Source organism: Carassius gibelio, chromosome A3 (assembly GCF_023724105.1).
Source record: "Carassius gibelio isolate Cgi1373 ecotype wild population from Czech Republic chromosome A3, carGib1.2-hapl.c, whole genome shotgun sequence".
Classification (NCBI taxonomy): domain Eukaryota; kingdom Metazoa; phylum Chordata; class Actinopteri; order Cypriniformes; family Cyprinidae; genus Carassius; species Carassius gibelio.
The window spans coordinates 10,860,818-10,880,814 of NC_068373.1; the positions used below are offsets into that span (position 1 = coordinate 10,860,818).

At 38.3% G+C, this 19,997-nt stretch overlaps 1 protein-coding gene across 1 annotated transcript in view; it reads left to right on the forward strand.

The window, feature by feature from the left end:
* Positions 1 to 19,997, forward strand: part of LOC127946511 (rap guanine nucleotide exchange factor-like 1) — a 33,752-nt gene that overhangs the window by 6,504 nt on the left and 7,251 nt on the right. Inside the window, exons 2-12 of the mRNA XM_052543136.1 lie at positions 8,134 to 8,212; positions 10,876 to 11,026; positions 11,796 to 11,893; positions 12,575 to 12,687; positions 13,449 to 13,616; positions 13,832 to 13,929; positions 15,181 to 15,303; positions 16,580 to 16,758; positions 17,194 to 17,284; positions 17,663 to 17,713; positions 18,657 to 18,744. Of these exons, the coding sequence (XP_052399096.1) occupies positions 8,134 to 8,212; positions 10,876 to 11,026; positions 11,796 to 11,893; positions 12,575 to 12,687; positions 13,449 to 13,616; positions 13,832 to 13,929; positions 15,181 to 15,303; positions 16,580 to 16,758; positions 17,194 to 17,284; positions 17,663 to 17,713; positions 18,657 to 18,744 (1,239 nt within the window). The remainder of the gene's footprint in view (positions 1 to 8,133; positions 8,213 to 10,875; positions 11,027 to 11,795; positions 11,894 to 12,574; positions 12,688 to 13,448; positions 13,617 to 13,831; positions 13,930 to 15,180; positions 15,304 to 16,579; positions 16,759 to 17,193; positions 17,285 to 17,662; positions 17,714 to 18,656; positions 18,745 to 19,997) is intronic.

Below are 19,997 nucleotides of genomic sequence, written 5' to 3' on the forward strand. Positions count from 1 at the left end.
GCACTGTTCCTGCATAGGCAACATTTGCTACAACTAAACACTCACTGAGAAAATAGAGCTCACAGTTGATTCCAAGACAGCAATGCTATATTATCTAATAAGCATAACATAATCATTCCATTTATGCATTTGGCAGATGCTTTTATATAAAATGCTGTTTGTTGCATGCAAAGTGTACACATTTGATCAGTTAACGCAAAACCATGACCTTGTTGTTGCTAACACAAACTGTTTTACGAACGTTTTGTTAACGATCCCATTAAGTCACGAAAACATTATTTCTGAATGTTCTGTAAACTTTCAAAATGTCCAGCTTTTTAGTAAAAAAAAAAAAAAAAAAAAAAAAAAATATATATATATATATATATTGGCTATGCAAGCATTAGGGGAATATTCTATGTTATTATTTTATAAATATTACAGAAACATTACATTTCAATGTTTTATGAACATTCTGAAATAATAGATGAACATCCAACTTAAATTTCAATTGGATGATGATGAAAGTTCTGAAAATCTTATAGTTCATTTAACGTTTTAATCACTATTTTACAGTGTTGCATTAAATAGATTTAGAATCCACCGTTCTTGATAAAACATTTTTCTCTGAGCTTTGCACAGTAGTGCTGCCTCAGAATTTGGTGGAGAAACATATTTTTCCCTCTCAGTCTCAGCACCTGTTCACATGGCAACTGGCGCCCTCGGAGGAGGTGGAGGTGTAGGAAGATGAGATAAATGGAAGGAGGGAACAGAGGGATAAGTGGAAAGCAAGTATTAGAATTATGCAATAACTTTTAGGGCATGTTATGAGGTCTCGGTCTACTGTTGCTATGGTTACCTCATCAGATGAACGCCTTTTCGTGTTGCGAGGGTGTATTTACTGCAAGATGAAAATTCATACTTATATTAACTTGCAATCATGCATTTGTGGTTACAGACGTTTGAGAACCCTGACGAAGCACAAATAACCAATAAGCTTCTTGTTTTGATCTTCTTTTGGTAGGTCATGTCTTGTTTTAAGCATTATATTCTCTTTGCAAACCCCCATAATTCATACCCTGATGTTACTGGCTACATAGACACAATATTTGAAAGCGATTATAAGGCCGCACTTCTGAAGCGCTCCCTCTCTCTCTCTCTCTTTCCCTGCTCTTTTCATTCTGCATTACAAAAACAGCATTGCAGTCAGTGCGAGTCAAAGGCTAAATCAAACCATAGCAAATGCGCCACGTGACGCCCCTTTGAAGTGACAGCAGAGGTTGCTCTTTTTCACCACGCAGTTTGCACAGTCAAACACACACGTGCACACGCACACACAGATGGCCTCGAGCTCCCGGATCAGTGGCTTGACCGACAGCCCTAATAACAGCCTGAAAACAGCCTCCTGCTTGCTAGAGAGAAGGATGTGATTAGCACACAGTGATCAGTCCCACCAAGAAGCAGGCGCACATGGAAAGCCTCCTTCCAATCCAAACAGCTTCCCAAGACTCTTCGAACAGCATCTCATGCTTTTAGATCACAGGCGTAAATAGTAATGCAGAAAACGAAGAGCGTAGGGAGGAGACATACCAATCACTGCATACTATAATGGTGATGAAGTTCTTTCACTCTAGTGGAGGAGGACGATGATTATATACAGGAGCGTTTGGAAACAGAGCCATAGAGGAGCTTTTAGCTTTGATGATGATCTTAATCAAACATGTGTAAGATGTTATTTTGAAGTATTCTCGCTGTGACGATAGGCTGGGTGTGTGATCTCTCTTCGCCTGCAGGAAAAAGAGCAATGGGAGGCAGAAAGTGACTTTTTTTAAATAAAGTTTATGTTGTACAAACACAGGCTGGCTTCAGCATATTTACTGTATATATGGCATTGAGGTGTGTGATACATTTTTAAAAATGACATGATATTTTACCCAATTCTCTTTCTTACTAAATGGTTTTATTGTTTATGATTCATCAGTGCACATTATTATTATTAATATTATAATTTTATTTTGTTTCATAATTATTGTTGTCACTGAAAATGCGACATGTATGGATAGGGGAACATAATATTAACCAATAATATATTTTTTTATTTTATTTACCAGCATAATTTATAAATATACATTGCTGGACAAAAGTTTAGGATTATTGAGTTTTTTTTTTGTTAGCTTTAAAATGAGTTTTACTATGGCCATATTTATTTGCTCAAAATAATAATAATAAATAATATTACAATTTAAAAGAACTGTTTTCTGTTTGGAAATATTATAAAATGTGATTTATTCCTGTGATATCAGTGCTTATTTTGTAACATCATGACTCTAGTCTTCAGTGTCACATGATTCTTCCGAAATCTTTCTCATATGTTGGTTTGCTGTTTAAGAAATGTTTCTTAATTTATCTAAAAGACATACTTACCCTGCATTTTTGAATGGTACACATACATAAGAGTCTTAAGAGATGTGTGCAATTTCTTTGAAGAAATCATGTGAGAAAAATGCACGCATTCAATTTCAATAAATGTAATAGCAGCATCAACCGTCTGCCTCCAGCGTTATCACACAATTTGAGAGCTAGGTTCGAAGGTTGTGCAAATGGTTAGCAAACAAAAGGGTGCTAAATGAATCCATTACCTCTGCTGTGGATTTGTTTTGCATGGGTGTTCACTGGTAGTCTTGCTGGGTTCTGTTGTGTCGTGCTTTCATGTGGGCACATCTTGGACTGATGTTGTTCAGCCATTAGAACTACATCTCTCTCTTTCATCTTGTGCAATATCAGTTGTGAAGGTTTCAAATCATTTCTCGCGTCTGGCCAGAGAGCAGACTTTAAAAATCTATGAACAACCTTTCCCGGGGCCAGTCTGAATTGGGTTAGACCAAAAAAAAGTGGTGATCTTCTAAATTCAGCAAGCTCTGTTTTAGTTTACAGGCCGTAAGGTGTGTGTTTTTTTGTGTGTGTGTGTTTTTTTGGAGTCACGTGTTAATCACGTGTTGTGCTAGGCTGGTGGCTTGACGTGGACTCTTTCTTGCTTTTGTCTTGCATAGCACATGTATTTTCATTTGCACCTGCTTTCTTCTTTCCAAACTGTATGGGAAGTTTCACCACGAGCATTCATTTCAAAGGACTGTTTCAGGAAAAACGGCGGTCCTCCAGTGGCGTTTGTGTATTTCCTTATAGTTGGCGGCCCGCCAGAGGAGATTTGCATGTGAATGATGGTGTTTTGTGTTACGATCCAAAGAAAAGATGGGAGTTGAAGGGTGAAATGCCTCCCAGAGTGGATGGATTTTGTGCATGGGGGCCGAGATAAAGCAGATATGAAGAACAAGTGCATAGAGCCTCAGAGAATGAGCAGAGACCTTCAAAGCACACACGAATGAACACACACGGAGCCAAAAGGCACCAACGTGAGGGAGGGAGAGATGAAGAAAAGACGGCGTGAGGAAGAAAAAGGAGAGCATGCGTGGGTAGTGGGGGGTTCAGATGTGATAAGGCCTCCATGGTAACGGAATGTCTGTCATGGTTTATGCAACGCCACCGTGGTCCTCTCCATTACGCTCTCCTGAAATCCCAATCTGAGATCTCCAGCTGATTACCATCTACATTGACCACATCCGTGCAGCTGGGACTCTCAGCGCTTTTTACTGACAGCCGTTTATTGAGTGTGTCATGATTCCCCATGACCCCGAACCTGAAGGTCCCAGTGTCTAAAAAAACATTTATATATATATATTGACTCAGAGGAAAATGAAATTGCTCAAATGATGCTACTTTGTATTTTCGAAAGACCTGAAGGAGTTCAACATTTGTAAGGCATGGGTTGGCCAGTTTGTAATTCATCTTAAACTCTTTTTATAAAGTTTAAAAAGTATGTAAATGCATGAATCCTGTTATGTTCAAGTGAGCTTTATTTTCAGTCCACTATATGTGGAGACATACAAATGAGTGAAACGTTCAGCCTCACATGACCATGGACCTACATATTTAAACATATATAAGCATAGACACATACATTTAATCATATGAAACTCATAAAATATAAAACATATAAACAAAGACATATAACATGCATTACCTGTTGAAAGAAGTGATCTGACTATATATATATATATATATATATATATATATATATATATATATATATATATATATACATACATACACACACACACGCACACGCGCACACACACACACACACACACACACACTCTGGATATACAGGTGAAACAACAAGTAGTCTAGTGGAGAATTAAGTTTGTAGTTGTAAACTCATTAGTGTTTAGGAGAAACAATTGAGATCTCAGTTGTAATTTTGAGCTATATGGACAAAGGAGAATAAAAGCTCAGCCTTATGTGTTGAGAAATGAGTTTGATCCTAGTTTAGTCTCATGAAGGTCATTTTTGTTGCAACTGAAATTCTTCCAGACGGCCTTCAGCTGCACACTCCCCGTTTCCTTCCATCGTCTCAAGGCAGTGGGGTTATGGTGTTTTCAGTTGGCAAGGGCTTCTCTTGACCTCAAGAATAAAAGAAAGGGAGTGATTTTCACTTCTGAACGATGTGTGATGGGTGTCTGTCTGAACTCCCTCTTGCATTTCAGTCTCACAATGCGAGAGCATGTGCTGGTGTAGAGAATACATGTGCAGTTTCTATATTTGACTGTGATTGTGTGTGTGTGTGTGCATTTGCTTGTGTGTGGTGTGTGCATGTGGGTATCAGGGTGGGTGTTGGATTTAGCTCTATTCCCACTCTTGTCATTTAAAGAGAGGTGCTTTGTGCCTATCTGGGCTGGAGATTTGCTACACTTCATAATGTAGACTAGTGAGTCGAAAGAGGAAAATGCATGAAAGGAGGCTGGAGAATGTGGGGGCCGTCAGAGAAAGAAGGGATTAAATGGAGAAAAAAGCATGCAAGGCGGAAAGGTGTCATATTTGTGTCTTCTGTGCCTCATCTTCATGCCGATTTATATTTCCAAGCTAAACATCAGCACTGACTATTTTCACACTAAGGGTAGGTATCAAACTTTTACACAGTAAATCCACATAGATAGTTTCTTATGAAAGCCTGTTTCCACCTAAAACAAGGTCAAAGAGACAGAAGATCACATTTAAAATAAGAAATTAACACATTTTGAGATAAAAGCTGCAGTTATGAGCTATAAAGGCACAGTTAAAGTAGCAGTTGTAAGATATAAAGTCACAACTGAAACTGATCTAAAGTTGCAATTATAAGAAATAAAGTTGCAGTTGTAAGATATAAAGTTGAAATTTAGAGATATCAAGTCACAAAAGAAAATAGGTTGCAACATATAGTCACAACTGAGAGATATAACCGCAACTATAAGATATAAAGACGCAATTAAGAAAAAATAAAGTTGCATCTGTAAGCTATAAAGTCAGAATTGAGCGACTGTAAGATAAAAAGTTGCATTTTTGAGAAATAAAGTTGCAGTTATAGATTTGTATTTACTAGAAATAAATTCAAATGCTTTTATCGTTCCTGCCTCTGCAAGGTGCAAAAGCACAAATTCTGTTTTCTGTTTTATTGCTTTGCTCTACCTTGATGTATTAAAACTTTATTAGAATAAAACTCATCTTAAATTTGGCTTGTATCTGTTGCGTCGAAGTCAAGGACAGCTGGATGCATTAAATGTGCGTCCTGCAGTGATTCTTCACGTGATTCAGGAATTTACTTGGCTCTTTACAGCAGATTTGATGCTCTCTGCTAAGCATCATATGCCTGAGGGAGGCAAACAGACCCACGCACTCACATAACACAAGACTCAATTACAGCTGCAGCAGTTCTTTTAAAGAATTATAAACTCACACTCTAATTTAATCTCAACAGCCATGACAAATGCTAATCAAGAGAGATGGTCATTGCCCTAGAAAAGAATGTTTACATTTGACCGGAGGGTGTCCAGAAGTGTTCCCGTCAGCACACACACCCGCTACAGTCACTAAAAGTAAAGTTGCTTGAATATATTTCACACCTCATCATTTCCTCATCAACTTTAATAGAACTTGTCTGGTGCGTATTTTCTGTTTGGTTACTAGCATGTGCCTTCAAGGGTCTGTGGCTATCAGAGATGGTAATTAACCCCGTCGACTCCTCCTCCAGTCTTTCTGGTCCTGTTTTTCACAGTAACTTGACTAACTCGTAGGTCGGCGTGTCGCTGTTTCTGGCTTTGCATTCCATTTGCTTTTTTGTGGGTTTTACCTAGAATCTTTTTTGCCCCTGTCTCGCTGTGTACTTCTGGCTGTATTTTGTCTGTTTGTCTCGCTCTTGGTCTCTCATCTTTTTTTATTTCTCCTTACTCACTGTGCAGCATCTAAAGTCAGCGTTGCCATAGCAACCCCAAAAGATCAGCAGCTGCAAAGATGTGGAAGTCTTACTCCAACGTGCATATATTTTATTCAACAAGTATGAAGTTGGGACCCTTTAAAGTCCTGCTAAAGTCTGCCATACATGGTAAACAACACACACACACACACACACGTGTGTGTGTGTGTGTGTGTGTGTGTGTGTGTGTGTGTGCGTGTGTGTGTATGTTTACACACACACACACACACACATATATATATATATATATATATATATATATATATATATATGTGTGTGTGTGTGTGTGTGTGCGTGTGTGTGTGTGTATGTTTACACACATACGCATTTATTTAAATGTAACATAAATGTTTATTTTAAATACATATGTATGTATAAAAAGTAATGGAATGCATTATATTATTAATTAATTATTTTATCAATATTAATTTGCCTATATATTCCCTATTATATATATAACATTTATTGAAAAAAATAAAATAATACGCTACTGTTTAAGAAGTATGAATATATCATTATTTAAATTAATGTAATAATATAAATACTTTAAATTCATCAATTATTTATATTATTAGAAATATATAAATATTAGATATTTTATATTATTTCAGATATAATACAATAATAGACTGGTGTGCATGTGACCTTATTTTACCCACGCTTCCATGATGCCTCATCCGTAACTCTCAAAGGAGGTGTGACTTCACAAAAAAAACCATGCACAGATATGTGAAGTGTGCAGGTTTGGACATGTTACATTTCTAAACTGCACGGCAGAACGCCTTGTGTCCCGTAGTGACAGGAGGACATTTGCATCATTTCTCGATAGTCCAAATCAAGAATTAAAACAAACACGTCTGCACCAATCATTGATCGGTTGTTGCCTGCAAATCAGTATGCAAAGCAGAGCATGATTGTGGGAAACTTTGCTGTTCAGACGAATGAATCAACTGAGGAAATTCAACTGAGAGTTCATCTTAATTAAATTCATTATCTGACTGAACCAACGATACACATTTATTCTGTGTCAAAGCTACTGCTCTGAAATGCAAATGGATTAGTTCAGCTTTTAGAATTGAACCCTGTTTTGCTCTAGTTCATACATGCTTTGCTTGATTTGCATGACACGTGAAAGCCTTAGCATTTTGAACCGACGTGTTCATTTTGTGCGACTGACTCATTTCTCATTCCTATCAGCGATCATGATTTTAATAGTTTAGTATTAATGATTTATGTGCTCCGCATTGATATAACCCACATACATAATCAGCATCATGTCCTCTCATCTGTCAAAATATAGTCCCTGAAAACCTCACTGTCAAGATGTGCCCCAGATCGAAAAATATTACGCACATTTCTGTTCCTTTTTACAGATCAAGTTTTCCAAAGGATGTTTGTAATGCCTTTTTCACTGTTTCTTGACATTCATATGAGCTAGTTTGTTAGTTTTTACTTTCAGCTGCTATATTGTACAGACAGATGTGTGTACAGTATATCACCGCAGCCTTTGGGAGTGTCAGTGGGCCAGAAAGCATCGTGATTTCTTCAACCCACAAACCCACTGTCCTTGAGATGAGTTAGCAGAGGTGAAAGCTGGTGCTGTCAAGTTCAATTTCTTTTCTCTGCACACATACTCACAGAGCGAGTGTTCACAAGTACAGCTGAGTCTTCACAGAAGACATCATTTTCCAGAATTATACAGTCCTCCTCGTGTCAGTCGCTGCAACCCAACACTTTCAGACAAACATGAGCATCTTGCTCAGTTGTGATGTCACTAATAAGGTTGTGTTCATCTCTCTGTCTCCTTGCAGAAATACTCCTGGATGACTTCATGCTGACGCACCCAATCTTCTTGGCACCAGACAAGTTCCAGCAGTTCTTGCTTCAGCAGTATCCTTTCCCCTCGCCAGAACCATAAGTGACAAATTTACACCTTTTAACTTCTGAAAATCTTCACTGGACTGTAACCCTACCTTAATGAGATTTTTCCAAGTAGAACAGGGTTATTCAAATCTTGGCTGGAGGGCCAGTGCGGTGCAGAGTTTGGCTCCAACCCTAATCAATGATCCCAAAAACAGTGTGTTTGACATCATATTTGGAAAAAACAGCTCTATTAACCAATTTTAGGGCTATGACTGGGATTTGGGGTCTTATCAACATATAATTTATGTTAGCATTAACATCAAGATTAAAGTTTAGGCTGCAGTTTATGATAGGAATGTTCTGGCATTTGGTAAGGGCAAGTTTAATTGTTTGTAGATCAGATTTTTTACATTTAATTGAATATTTTAAGATTGTACTTAATTTCATTCCCTTTGAACGTATTATTTATTCTTTGTTTTGAATTATCTATTAAAACAGAAGCCTTATAGGATTGAGGGACATGAAAAATTATGTTTAAAAAAACAACTATATTTTGCTTTATGTTTCTTAGAAATGTGATACAAGAAAACGCAAAAACGTTGAAATATTATTTCTCCTCCCATCTAATATTTTTCCATCAACATCATGTCCTCTTAGGGGCTCTTTACTATAGAATGAGGTCATATCCTGCTTTCTATAACTATTACAGTGTCTGGGAAAAAATTTGACATGATCAAAGTCTAGAGTTTTTGTAACTTTTTATTTTTTTAGCTAAAACTCCATTTGTTTTAGGTCTCGTTTGTGTTAATGCTATTGATGATCACACTGACAGCTATGCTAGTGTCCTACAAGTTCTCCAATCAGTTTGTTTACGTCACAAAACTTCAGAAGAAGAATTTGGCTCTAAATTATCAAGCACAACACTTGAATGTCTTCAAATCACTTCCAAAACAAACTGAATTATCTGCCATAAAACAGCCAGTACACACAACCGAAGAGCCTGGCCTCTTTCTACCGCAGGGGGCTAACAGTCGCACATGCCGTTTAAGATTTGGGTCAGAATGATTTTACAAATTAGCCGCAATGCTAACCTACCTCTGTTAGACTCTGCAGGCTAACACCCCCCCCCACCCCATCCCATCCCTTGGGATCAATCGGTTGCCTAAATTCAGATTAGAAGTGTGCAATGTGGGGAATGCTTGTTTTGTTAGCTTTAGGCGTTGTGTCAGAGTGTGTATAAGTGTGTGTGTGTGTAGAGGACACCCCTCTCTCTCTCTCGAAGTCCCCTTTCATTCAGTGACCTACATTCCTTCTGTGAATGCCATAGCCCCCCCTGCCCAGATCATAATGCCGTCTGAGGGGCTTGTCTGCGGATTTAAGCACAAAGGTATTCCTGGGGAGGTCCGTCTGCATGCCTCAGCGCTCCTAATGCAGCGTGTCTGCTGTGCGGCGGCCCCCCGAGTGTCTGCGGCAATCAGTGACCCTCGCTAATCTTCCCAGACTGCCGTCATCACCTCAGCTTATGATCCGCTCCTCTCTTTCTCTTTCCTCTCCCTCCTCCCAGGCCATTTATCTTGACACTTTCCACACCTTTTTTCCTGGTCTTTCACTTGACCTAATCCAGGCCTAATCAGATCTTTTTGTTGAGGCAACATGTCTGCTTCCTGCTTAGAAAAGCCCCGTCTCGTAGACTTCCCACCCGTCAGGGCTCATTTGAGGGGTTTAATAAAAAGATTTCAAAGCAGGATGATTCCTTTTCACTCAGGACTGATAGGGCTTTTAGCTCTTCACACATTTGACAGTCCCGGTGGAGTCTGCCTGGCAGGACTCCAAACCGCTGCTGCAGCCGCGATCCAGGGCTCGTGCGAGGGAACAGAGTTCAAATTTCGCAGTTGTCCAGCGGCTCAGACTATTTTTTAGCACCCAAGCAGAGGTGACGGCTCTGGATATAGATTTACTAGATCTGTGATGCCATTTGCAGAAACTCCTCTTGGGTCTTTTTTGTATGGGAATAGCTGTCGATTTTAGATGGGGTGTCGGGACTCTTTAATTATAGGCAGAGAGGATCAGGGATTCTCCAGTTTAAATTTAGTCCGCCTTTCAGGTTTTCTGCTCATATGAGTGGTAGGATTGGGGACAGGGAGTCTTTGCAGATTTTCATGTCATTTTATGTGCCGATAAAGTATATGTCTTTGCTTAAATGCTACAGTGTGACTTTACTAACTTATGTAAGCCTGCGAGTAGAGAAAAATTCATTCCGCGTGTGTGTTTATGTTGTAACTTCTGTGTGTGTGTGGGTGTGATGGGTGTGTTGCATCGGCCTCAATACTTTTCAAAGGTTGTAATTATTGTGGCTGTCTGACCACAGAAGCATAGATTTAGTTTTTCCAGTGCGACATCTGTGTCAGGTGATCAGACAGCGGCTGTCTGAGTATGTGTTTATCTGCAGACACTCGTAAAAACACACTCAGTGCAATTTCTGTGCTGAAAAACTATCTATCTATCTATCTATCTATCTATCTATCTATCTATCTATCTATCTATCTATCTATCTGTCTATCTGTCTGTCTGTCTGTCTGTCTGTCTGTACAGGTTAAGACGTGTGTGTACAGTTGTGTTCAGTGTATCTATTGAGCGCAGCTGTGTGTGTGTTGGCTCGTGAGTGTGTTGTTTCTTAACTCCTGGCTCAGATTCAGCTCAGAGGGGAAGCAGGGTGAGGGTTGGCCCGGCTGGGACGGAGCTGAGCGCAAACTTGCAGTTCTGACTGTGGCCTTCCGCTTTCTGGACACATACAGAGACTTACTGCAGGAGGAGGGAGATCGCTCCAACACTTTCCCAAAGGTACAACGCACACGTTTGTAAAAAAAAAAAAAAAAAAAAGTCAAATAAAAACCTCATATTTTTCCACATTTTTGAATGCATACAAATAACAAAATAAAAAGCAAAAAAATAAACAATAATCTGCAAAATAGACTGAAAAATTATAATTTTTAAATTTTTTTAATGTTATTATTTAATCACAATTTTTGTCTTGGTTTCTCAGTAAAATATCTAAAGAACTTTATTAATTGATTTGGGAAACAACATAAGTACTGTTCAAATAATAAATCTTGAATTTCTTACCCCATTGCTCATTGTTTTAAGCATGAACCTTGTTAGAAGTTTATTTAGAAAAATAAAGCTAATTTCAGATTTTTATATTTCGTACATTTGTAAATTTTTTATACAGTCCTCAGAGTTTCATCACTGGTATAAGACTATCAGGGTTACTATGGAAACCCAGTTAAGGAAAATATTGCACATCAGTTTTTCTCAATTAAAGACAAACACACCTGTGCTCCAGATGTTGTTTTTTTCTTGTTTATCATATTTTGTTCTGGTACATGACTACACAAGATTTATTTTGAAGCCTGTTATTTTCTTATGTTTTCTTGCAGCTGTTTTTAGAACATCAGACCATGAATTAGAACAGTCTGTTTTCACATTGTCGTTTCATTAATATTAAAATGCTTATTGAAATTCTAAGAATTTATAAAAAAAAAAGGTTAGGTTAGGTTTTCATCGTTGTTTTCTTCCTCCTTGTCTTAATAATAAATGCACATCGTTTCAGGAGCTGTATTTGTGCGCCGTTCAAGAGCTCAGCCGTTTTCCTGAACTGGTGGAGGACGTCCTGAAGCTTCAGCGCTGGAGTGAGATATTACACAGCCCGTAAGCAACAAATCCCCTTCATCCTCGCAGTAGAATATTAATACAAGCTATAAATATTTTTTAAGAGCTATAATGGCTGCAGAAATCATAGAAGAACAGAAAATAATTTAATATATGAAGCCTCTTAGTTTGGTGAAGTCCAACATGAGTTGTAAAGTATTAAATGAGGCACATGTAGTAGCCCATTAAGAGCTTTAGAACCAGATGAAGAATTAATGTGCAAAGAGATTAATACTCTAATGTGTTTTGTTCGATTTCGATAGTGTCATTAAAAGCCTCTCAACAGGGCAGCAGTTTTGTCTTAAACCCTCAAACATTTTTTCTTTTTTTTTTTTCCTGTAGCTAAGTTTATAGAAAAAATAAACACATTTTTTTCCTGGCACTGGCATGTTTGGTCTTTCTGCATCTTTAAATTATAAAGATGCCATGCAAACATAATCAATGCCATTTTATATGGTTTTGGAAGATTGGAGTTTAACATTTCTTGCTGTCCAGTTATAAACAGTTTAAGAGCGTGCAATGACTGGTCCTCAAATATCTGTCCCATGCATAGAATATTTTCCATCCCTGATGCCATTACTAAACACATTTTTGGTTAATAATAGTCTTTTGGAGACAAATAACTTATTCAGTTGTTTACTTGTGAATTGCTGAACCTGATTTGTTATATCAATCCGACAGAGCCGAGGAGGACAAGGAAAGTCGCAAGAAGCAAGTCCGCCCTCTCTTCCGACACTTCAGACGCATCGACGCCTGCCTGCAGCCCCGAGAGGCTTTCCGTGGCTCGGACGAGAGTACGTTCAAACCTTTGTTTTAATAGGATGCATGAATGTTGCACAGGCTGACCACAGTTTATTACCGTTGCTTTAGCTTAGCCGTGCAATAACACCCATGAGAATACTGTAAGTGGATCATCTTATTCATCCTTTTTTACTTTTTGCGTGTGAAAGTGCCAGTCTGCTTCCACTTCATCCAGTCCAGGATGACAAATCAGGTCACAGAAGCAGCGTCTGCCAAGATTTATAGATGCAATGAGCTCATCTGATGAAATGAGACTCTTTGTCAGAGAAGTGGCTCAAGCCAAGCTAAGTGATTTCCCAGACCTTAATCAATAGGCAACAAATCTGACAGACAAAACGCTGCTGACCCTGAAGCCTCCGGTGACCCAGTTTGTGCTTTTGTCAGAGCCGTGTCTGGTAAACGGAGAGGAAGTCAATAATGTACATAATTACTACTATACAAAGTTTTGCCTCTTACTTGAGATAAAATGATTCACTAAAAATGGGTAATGGCGATGTTAATATTTAGAAAGTCTGTATATATATATATATATATATATATATATATATATATATATATATCTAGTGGATCTTGTGTTCTTCCAGATTGATATTTAGTCAGGAGAAACATAGGTCGATGCAATACCATTCAACGATTTATATACTAATAAAAGTATTTTAATCAATTTTATAATGTACCAGAAGCCAGTGCAGTGAGACTAAGATGGGAACGATATGTATGGGGTAATGGATTTGACTGTTTGGTCCTTGTTTAGTTTTCTGCAGGGTTTACACACCAGATCACTCATACGTGACCATTCGGAGCCGTCTCTCGTGCCGGGTGGAAGAGATCTTGGCTCTGGTGAAAGAGAAACTCCAGTACAGCGAGGACCAGCCCACCCTACCCGCCAACCTCATACTGGTGGCCGTCACCTCATCTGGGGGTAAGAGAGTTAAAGCCCGTACACACGAACACCATGCAAACTTACTACGACCACACTGGCACACTGGAACCCCAAACAGCGTGTAAACATTTGTGTAAAGAGGCATGACAGTTTATAATGATCCAGACCTTGACTCACTGTTTGGGAACATGACATCTTTTGGTCTGACTTGGCTCATCTGCTTTAACATCCCAATCTAATCTGTGTTTGTTCAGAGAAGGCTGTGTTCCGTCCCAGCGACGAGGCCGTTTTCACCACTCTGGGCGTCAACACGCACCTGTTCGCCTGCGAGCCCGCGGAGCTCGAGAGCTTGGTGAGAACCGTTGAGGGGGGGGGGGTTGGGGGTGTGCTGCTCCCATAGTGACTGTAATGGTCAGCCTACTAATAGGCACCACAAATTTTGTAGCCAAATTAAACAGAGGCAGTATGAATACACAACTTTGAAATGTAAACAAATATTTATTTAAACTTACAAAAGGGCAATCATCCAAGCCCAATAATATAATTAAACATGGCAAAAAATAGAAGGAACAAAGTCTTAACCAAAAAGAAAAATCCAAATTAATTTCAAATGCAAAATAAGTTTCCAAAAATAACTTCCTTAACAACAAGGTCAATGTCAAAATAACTAAACAAAATACCCACAATACCTACAACCCTCAGGCCACACTCTCCACTGCAGCAACAAACACAGACTACCTTCCATTACAAAGTCATTCACATTTATACTGGTGGCCAGCACCATTACCCCATGGGGAGGGACAAACTCACATACAACACTTTACACATGTTCACCTAAATATACAGCGTCTAAAAGAAACATATTGGCATGATGTTATAATTAATAAATCTACTTCGATGTTATTAAATCATTCACATTAAACAGGAAATAACAGCAACAACTTGGCCGCGTTGCCCCTGAAACCCCCTCGCTCAATTAATACATGGTAGATTCCCACCCTAAGCGGAACCAATAATTCCTGCCATTGTTTCCTACCGGGACTCTAAAAATCACGGGACAAATGCTACACGGGAACAATACACATCATTTACAGGTATTCCATTCACTCAGATCAATAATTACAATAAACTCTTATCACTAAACAGTCTCTGTGTGTGTTTGTAAGTATGTGTGTGTATTAAAGTCCATGTTGAATGTGCGGTCTTCCCGTGACCGTCACAGTGACCCTTATAAATTGCAAGCACAAGTGTTCTGTATTTGCTACAGTCATCCTGGAATTCTGGGATTGTTATAAGTTAAACATCACAAATTAAGATGTCATCTTCTGCAGCGATGAGAACTTGATTCAGTGGTTTAGAAAGCTTTCGTTTGCCATCAAAATCTTGTTTTATTTAACCACAATGCTTTGTATTGTAAAGTAGCGTCTCATCATGATTTAAACAGAGAGCTGTAGTTATTTAAATAAGTGTGGGAGAAGAATGCGGTAGAATGTAAGCAAATGTCGAAGACTTGGGGGCACCTGATGTTAAAGTTAGTGAAAAACCCATGTTGGCAGTGTCTTTTGGTGATCATGGTCCTCATCCACATGTCTCTGTCGGTCAGATACCGCTCCCTGAGGAGATCCACTGGTCCCCGGGAGACAGCAAACTCCATGACATGAGCGCAGAGGAGGTGGCCAATCAGCTGGTGGTGTTCGACTGGGAACTCTTCAGCTGTGTGCACGAGGTCAGGACACTACAGCCATTAGTATTCAGCTTCACCACAGACAGACACAGGCCCAATACTGCAGTGTATCGTGCACAACATATCAAAATCTTTAATGTTTCCACATCTTTTTTAATTGGAAGATATCAGGGGATTCATTCTTAAAAGACAGAAATTCCTTATATATTAGTTGCATGGCAGTGTGCATGGCAGATGATTTTTTTCTAAAGCAAATTGCAAGGCATTTGAGACACATTTTATGTGAATTTGGGAATCAAAGCCATGACCTTTTTAGTTGCTAGTGTCATGCAAACAATTAATTAGTCATTTTACATGAGTAACCTTTATTTATTTATTCTTTATTAGTTACGTTTAAACTTTACGTTTTAAGGTTTTAAATGCACAAATAAATTTTTTTTGTTTGGAAGATTATTTAATGTCTATTTCTATGCTACATTCTTAGTTTCTTTAATTTCCTAAAAAAGTAAGTTACCTAAAACTGAAATTATTAAAAATCACAGTGGCACTAAAACTAAAAGTATTAAAAATCACAATGGCAAAAATGCAGGGTAAGTATGTCTTTTTAGATAAATTAAACAAAATAAAGGTTGTGAACGTTGTTGTTGTTATCTGAAAATAAACCTAATAAGATTGAATTTGGGAATTATAAGAAAGATGAAAGTAAATAAAACAGAAATATCCGATGAAAAATGTACTTAAAAAACGTGGAAATATTGCGGTGACAATCAACTGAAATAAAATATGATTAGGTATTGAAATGCCTAAAACCAAAACTAGAATAAATTATCAAAGCTTTATAGAATAAAAAAAAAGTAAAAAAAGAAATACAATTAAAAATACAAAAGTTCCCAACAAAATGATTAATACTTGAACTAGAATTAAAATAATACTGAAAATGTAAAATAAAGGCTAATTCAAAATAAATATTATAATAGTATATAAATAAAATTTAAATGACACTGTCCTGAAATTGTAAACAATATATCTTAATTTGTCAGTATGCGTATTTTTAATTGGTAAATCCTCATATTACTTTTTTACTACAGTATTTACTACAGATACTGATACAAGACTTGTCTAGTGCTACAATGCATCCTCTGTAGTTTTCCATTGCAAACAAATTTGTGCCTTAGGAAACTGGCTCTTAGTTCAAGGCTAGCCACACAGCAAAGTTCATGTAAAAACAACAAAACTTTATGCACGTTATGCAATGTTTTCCGTGTGTCTTTGTTCCTGTTCATGTTTGATTTTTTGGGGGGCGGGTTTGTTTGAACAGGTGGAGTTTGTGTGTTACGTGTTTCACGGGGAGCAGGCTCGCTGGCGCCCCCTCAACCTGGAGCTGATCCTACAGCGATGCAGTGAGGTGCAGCACTGGGTCGCCACAGAGATCCTGCAGTGCCAGTCGCTCCCAAAGAGGATACAGCTACTGCGCAAGTTCATCAAGATCGCAGCCTTGTGAGTGTATATGTCTTCTGGAAGGGTACAAGCTGAAACCGCTTATGAAGATGACAAAAATGAATTATTCAGGAATCATCACGGCACTGAATTGTGTCAGAACTGTGAAAATGATAACATATAACACCCCATCTGTATCAACACCTATTCAGTATTCTGGCTTTCAGACGGGGTGGTTGGCCAATCATAAAAGAGTTCAGTTGATATAGTTTTAATGGCCCAGTAGCAGAAAGAAGTTAGTTGCCAAACATTTTTTAGTTTAAATTAAAATTTTTCATCATATATTTATTTATTTGATTTCAGCTTTATTTATTCAATTACCAAAATTGTGGTCAAATTTGTAACAGTTTTAGAAAACTATAAAAACACTGTAACGTTCTTTGTTAGGTTTGTGTATGTAATGAGTGCTGTTGTGTGTGTGTGTGTGTGTTTCAGATGTAAACAGCAGCAGGATCTGCTGTCGTTCCTGGCGCTGGTTTTGGGACTGGACAACCCTGCAGTCAGCCGCCTACGCCTGACCTGGGAAGTGAGTGCATTTGTTTGTTAATCTCACTTTTCCACGCTCACACACAGTCTCTTAACACCTCTGCCTACTCTCGTTCCTAAGAACCGTCGAGTGTTATTCTGGGCAGGAGGCTATTAGCCGTTGTGATAACAGAACTAAATTAGCTTGCGCTGTTCCAAAGGAAATATTTCTATGTCCACCTGTACATTTAATGTCAGATTATGCCTTTTTATTTAAAAAATAATAATGACCCCTCAATCCTCTGGATGTTTATTTGTTATGTTTTAAATGCGTTCACTCATCCGATTCCTGACAGAGTTTTAATTGGTACGTGAAATGTGTCATTCGCTAATTGCATATGTATGTGTGTGTGTGTGTGTGTGTGTGTGTGTGTGACAGGGTTTGCCAGGAAAGTTCCGGAAGCAGTTTCAGCAGTTTGAGAGCATTGCAGTAAGTGAAGAAAAATCCCCAATGAAATTTAATATCTGAACTGTTTCTGCTAGACAGCAGTGAGATTAAACGGAGAGCAAGCGGAGACTTTTGCTTAGGTCTTCTGCTTCTCCGTTGCTTATCTCCAGAGAAAGACTCCTAGAGTTTCAGATAACATCTAAAAATGTCTTAACTGAGTTCAGATTTGCAAAGAACAAAAGTTAGAGAACTCAGTATGTGCCAGTCATTTGTATCATTTCATATCATTTTTCTTTTTTTTTATTTATTAAATTCTTCCATGATCATATTATCTGAAACTATAAAATCCATGTTTATTTTATAACTCTGCAATCTAACCATATGTCAACAATTGTCTCATTTGTCTATTTTTATTTCTACTCCGTACTTGTAGAAATGAATACTTGTATTTCTTTATTTCTAAATGAATATGTTATTTTTGAGTTAAAGAATAGTTCACCCAGAAATGTTTCAGTTAAATTCATGCCATCCAAGATGTAGATAAGACAAGACAATGGGCTCCGTCACTTTAAGAGACAAAAAGGCAGTTACAGGAAACACAAAATGAATCAAATAATGTTTGTTTTGCTTGAAGAGCTAATTTTGTGTTTCCTGTACCTGCTGTTTTGATTCTCAAAGTGACTCAAACTTGCATTTTATAAATCACCAAGGACCATGGGTTCAGCTAAAAATCTTCTTTAATGTTCTACCGAAGAAAGAAAATCACCTACATCTTGAATGGCCCGAGGGAGAGCAAATAAACAGCAAATGCTCATTTTTGGGTGAAACATGCCTCTAATAATTGAGTGCGGTGTAACTGAGAACTCCATTAAGACTCTTGATCTCTGAAAGAACAACCTCTGAGCAATGTAACTTCTCACTCTGAAGGATCATTTGACATTAATCGACAGCATTTGTGATGATGATGTTGTTTGTGCTGCTACAGGACCCGTCGAGGAACCACAAGTCGTACAGAGACCTTCTAGCAAGCCTGAGAGCCCCACTCATCCCCTTCACTCCACTGCTGCTAAAGGGTGAGTCTCTCAAACACACACACATTCATATGTTACAGCAGCACCAGTGTGTTCTCAGTCTCTTCCTCCAGCTGTTGTCCATATGTGTTCCTATAAAGTCCCCTCCTGTGGTGACTGCCTCTGTGATTTGAAGTCGGTCTGAAAGGCCCCTCTTCATTAATTAACACCCCTCTGATCTGCAGCTCCTGTTTATGCTGGGTTTCATACCCCCTGCAGCCAAACATGCACCAGGGATCAAGACGCATGCATGCACATTAGTGATACACACAAACACATGTGCATTTTGTATTATGATGGTCCCAGTTTGTGTCTTTTGCTAAATCAAGTTCAAGTTCAAGTCTGCTTTATTGTCAATTCTTCCACATGTACAGTACATACATACAGAGAATCGAAATTGCGTTACCCCTAGTGCACACAAATAACATTAACAGTAGAGCCTAAAAATCTAGATCAAAATATAAAATGTAGATACAACTATACAATAAGGGAATGTTAAAAAAGACATATAATAAAATAAAAAATAAAGTTAAATAAAGCAGGGCAAGGCAAAAGGCAGATAGAGTGCAAATCAATGAAGTGAACAACAGTGCAGATAAAAGATTATTTAGTGCAAAAACAAAAGCTTATTAAGTCTGATTAAAGTGACAAAGGGCTCATGAGCAGTTATTTTATTTAACTGACTGATGAGGCAGTGGAATGATGTCAGTTCCATGGAGAATGAGGTAGTGAGCAGACCAATGCTGCACAAAGTGACTGGTGCATGTCATCGTATATTAGTCAACTACTAACATCTGACTCCGCAGTCAGATGTTAGTAGTTGACAGACAGTATCATTTGTGTCTTGAAATGTAAACTGATCTGGAACTCCATCATACCTTCAATGTGAATCCAGCAGGGGTCGTGTATGTGTGCACATGTGTAATGCAAATGCATTTGGCATCTCCTCTAGTGAATTAGATTATGCTGATTATGCTGCATGCTTGAGGACAGTAGCCACGTTTTATCTTCATCGTAAATGTAGATTGAAGCGTCAAATATGTTTGAAAATCGACTCAAGTGATTTGGGTGGGCATTTTCAGAGTTTAAGAGCTAGAACAGTGACCTTCACAAGAAACCTGGAGAGGTCGTTTGAGATGTTTGTTTGAGAAGGCAAGGCGAAATGTGACACGTGTTGCATTTTTAATGGCTTTTTTGTTAAAACCGCCTCAGGTCTCAGAGTAGCAGGTCAGGAGGTGAAGCATGATGCACCCCTC